This window comes from Gadus macrocephalus, chromosome 18 (assembly GCF_031168955.1).
Source record: "Gadus macrocephalus chromosome 18, ASM3116895v1".
NCBI lineage: Eukaryota > Metazoa > Chordata > Actinopteri > Gadiformes > Gadidae > Gadus > Gadus macrocephalus.
In genome coordinates, this window is record NC_082399.1 from 12,240,510 (window position 1) to 12,243,120 (window position 2,611).

Below are 2,611 nucleotides of genomic sequence, written 5' to 3' on the forward strand. Positions count from 1 at the left end.
TGGAGACGCAGCATTTAGATAATATCTGGAAGACACCCAAACTGGACCTCTGTGATTCACACCGATAGTTCCAACATACACACAACCACACACACACACACACACACACACACACACACACACACACACACACACACACAGACTCACACTTGCATATGCACACATGCACATGCATGCACACAAGAATGCAGGCACACACACACACACACACACACACACACACACACACACACACACACACGTTTATATACAGGGGATCAGTCTAGGAATGTTTTGCCTGGACTAAATGTCTTGTGCCTGAGGTTGATGTTGTTCTTCAGAGGTGTTTTAAGGTTATGGATGACTCATCATATACACACACACGAAAACACACACGCATGCGTACACACGCATGCGCACACACACACACACACACACACACACACACACACACACACACACACACACACACACACACACACACACACACACACACACACACACACACACACACACACACACACACACGTTGGCAGTGCAACAGCAGAAGTCCTCTAGGTGAGGACTCTCTGCTGCTCAAGCTGCTGGCGTCTGTCTCCCATCTCCACCAGATCTACCGCCTGCTGAACCTTACCTTCACTACACTGCTGGAGGATAGAGAGAAGAGAGGGAGGTGGAGAGGGAGGTGGAGAGGGAGAGGGAGGTGGAGGTGGAGAGGGAGGTGGAGGTGGAGAGGGAGGTGGAGAGGGAGGCCGAGTTGGAGAGGGAGGTGGAGATGAAGGAGGTGGAGAGGGAGGTGGAGAGGGAGGCCGAGTTGGAGAGGGAGGTGGAGATGAAGGAGGTGGAGAGGGAGGTGGAGGTGGAGAGGGAGGCCGAGTTGGAGAGGGAGGTGGAGGTGACGGAGGTGGAGAGGGAGGTGGAGAGGGAGGTGGAGAGGAGGGTTGAGGTGGAGAGGAGGTGGAGAGGGAGGTGGAGGTGACGGAGGTGGAGAGGGAGGTGGAGAGGGAGGTTGAGTGGAGAGGGAGGCCGAGGTGGAGGTGAAGGAGGTGGAGGTGGAGAGGGAGATGAGGTGGTGGTGAGGGCGGTGGAGGAGGGGAGGGAGATGGTGGTGAGGGAGGTTGAGATGGAGAGGGAGGTGGAGGTGAGAGGGAGGTGGAGGTGGAGGTGAGGGAGGGCGGGTGGCTGCAGATACAGCTACTGTTGTCGAGTACAGACGGAGTCCCGGTGGTATCTGCTATAGGGCTCACTGGGCTGTAGGGTGGAGGAGAGAGGCAGGGAGACAGGCTGTTGGGTGGAGGAGAGAGGCAGGGAGACAGGCTGTTGGGTGGAGGAGAGGGGCAGGGAGACAGGCTGTTGGGTGGAGGAGAGGGGCAGGGAGACAGGCTGTTGGGTGGAGGAGAGAGGCAGGGAGACAGGCTGTAGGGTGGAGGAGAGAGGCAGGGAGACAGGCTGTAGGGTGGAGGAGAGACGCCGGTAGAATGTCCGCATTGTTGGTGCATTACTGCTGTGAGCCCCTTGCGCTTTTCTTCCGGGGTATTCCTGACATTCCTCCATTCAAACACAACGATTCCCCCTCGCATCCCGGATCACCACTGGCGCTCCGTCGCCGCGTGTGACTCAACCCTCCCAGTTAAGGTTTCCCGTCAAAGCTTGTTTTCCTCCCTGTGTTCCAGCTATCTCCCCACACCAGTCTGAAGTGGGCTGAAGTGGGTCGTGCCAACTGACCAAAGAATCCCCGAACAGTGGGAAACGTCCTGGGGGGGGGGGGGGGGGGGGGGGATTAACTCTCCTCTCCTCTCTGCTACGCTTCAATGTGCTGTTTACCATCTCCCTCTCTCTCCCACACCCGGATTCATCCACCTCTGTCCCTTCCCTCCCTCTCCTCTCTCTCTCTCTCTCTGTTTTGATCTCTCTCCTTCTACCGCTCCCTCCCTCCTCTCTTTCGCATTCTCTCTTTCTCTCTGTCCCTTGTTTTGATCTCGCTCTCGTCTCTGTTTCGGTCTCTCTCTCTTTCCTCCATCTCTCCCTCTCTCTCCCTCTCTTTCTCTCCCTCTCTCTCTTTCTCCCCTTCTCTCCTCTCCCCCCCCTCCTCTTATTCTCTCTCCCTCTCCCTCTCCCTTCTCCTCTCCCTCTCCCCCCCTCCTCTCTCTCTCTCTCCCTCTCCCTCTCCCTCTCTCTCTCTCTCTCTCTCTCTTCTCTCTCTCTCTCTCTCTCTCTCTCTCTCTCTCTCTCTCTCTCTCTCTCTCTCTCTCTCTGTATCTGTATCTAAGTGTCCCCAGCTCTGGGGTTTGTTAGCGTTCCTGTTGTGTTTCCTGCTAGCGCGGCTCTTCTCTGGGCTTACTGGGTCGGTGGGTCCGGAGCCGTACAGCCAGCACCCCGGCCTAAGTGTCTTATCGTATCCCTGATTGGGACACGTGCGTATCTGTGTGTGTATGTGTGTGTGTGTGTGTGCACGTGCACATTTGTGCATGTCAGTGTACGTGGGCATCAACGTTCTTGCGCGTGTGTGTGTGTATGTGTGTGTTCGTTATCTTGAGTGTGTGGGGCAGAGGTATAGACGGAGACCATAGGGAGGAGGCTTGGACGACATTCAGCAGATGAAGAAGCAGCTTCAATGGAAAGGCAGCTTAGA

General features: G+C 56.1%; 1 protein-coding gene across 1 annotated transcript in view; it reads right to left on the bottom strand.

Moving 5' to 3' along the window:
- Positions 1 to 533: 533 nt before the first annotated feature.
- The window catches only part of LOC132446805 (voltage-dependent T-type calcium channel subunit alpha-1G-like), a 25,237-nt gene continuing 23,159 nt past the window's right edge, over positions 534 to 2,611 (bottom strand). Inside the window, exon 7 of the mRNA XM_060037270.1 lies at positions 534 to 626. Within this exon, the coding sequence (XP_059893253.1) occupies positions 534 to 626 (93 nt within the window). The remainder of the gene's footprint in view (positions 627 to 2,611) is intronic.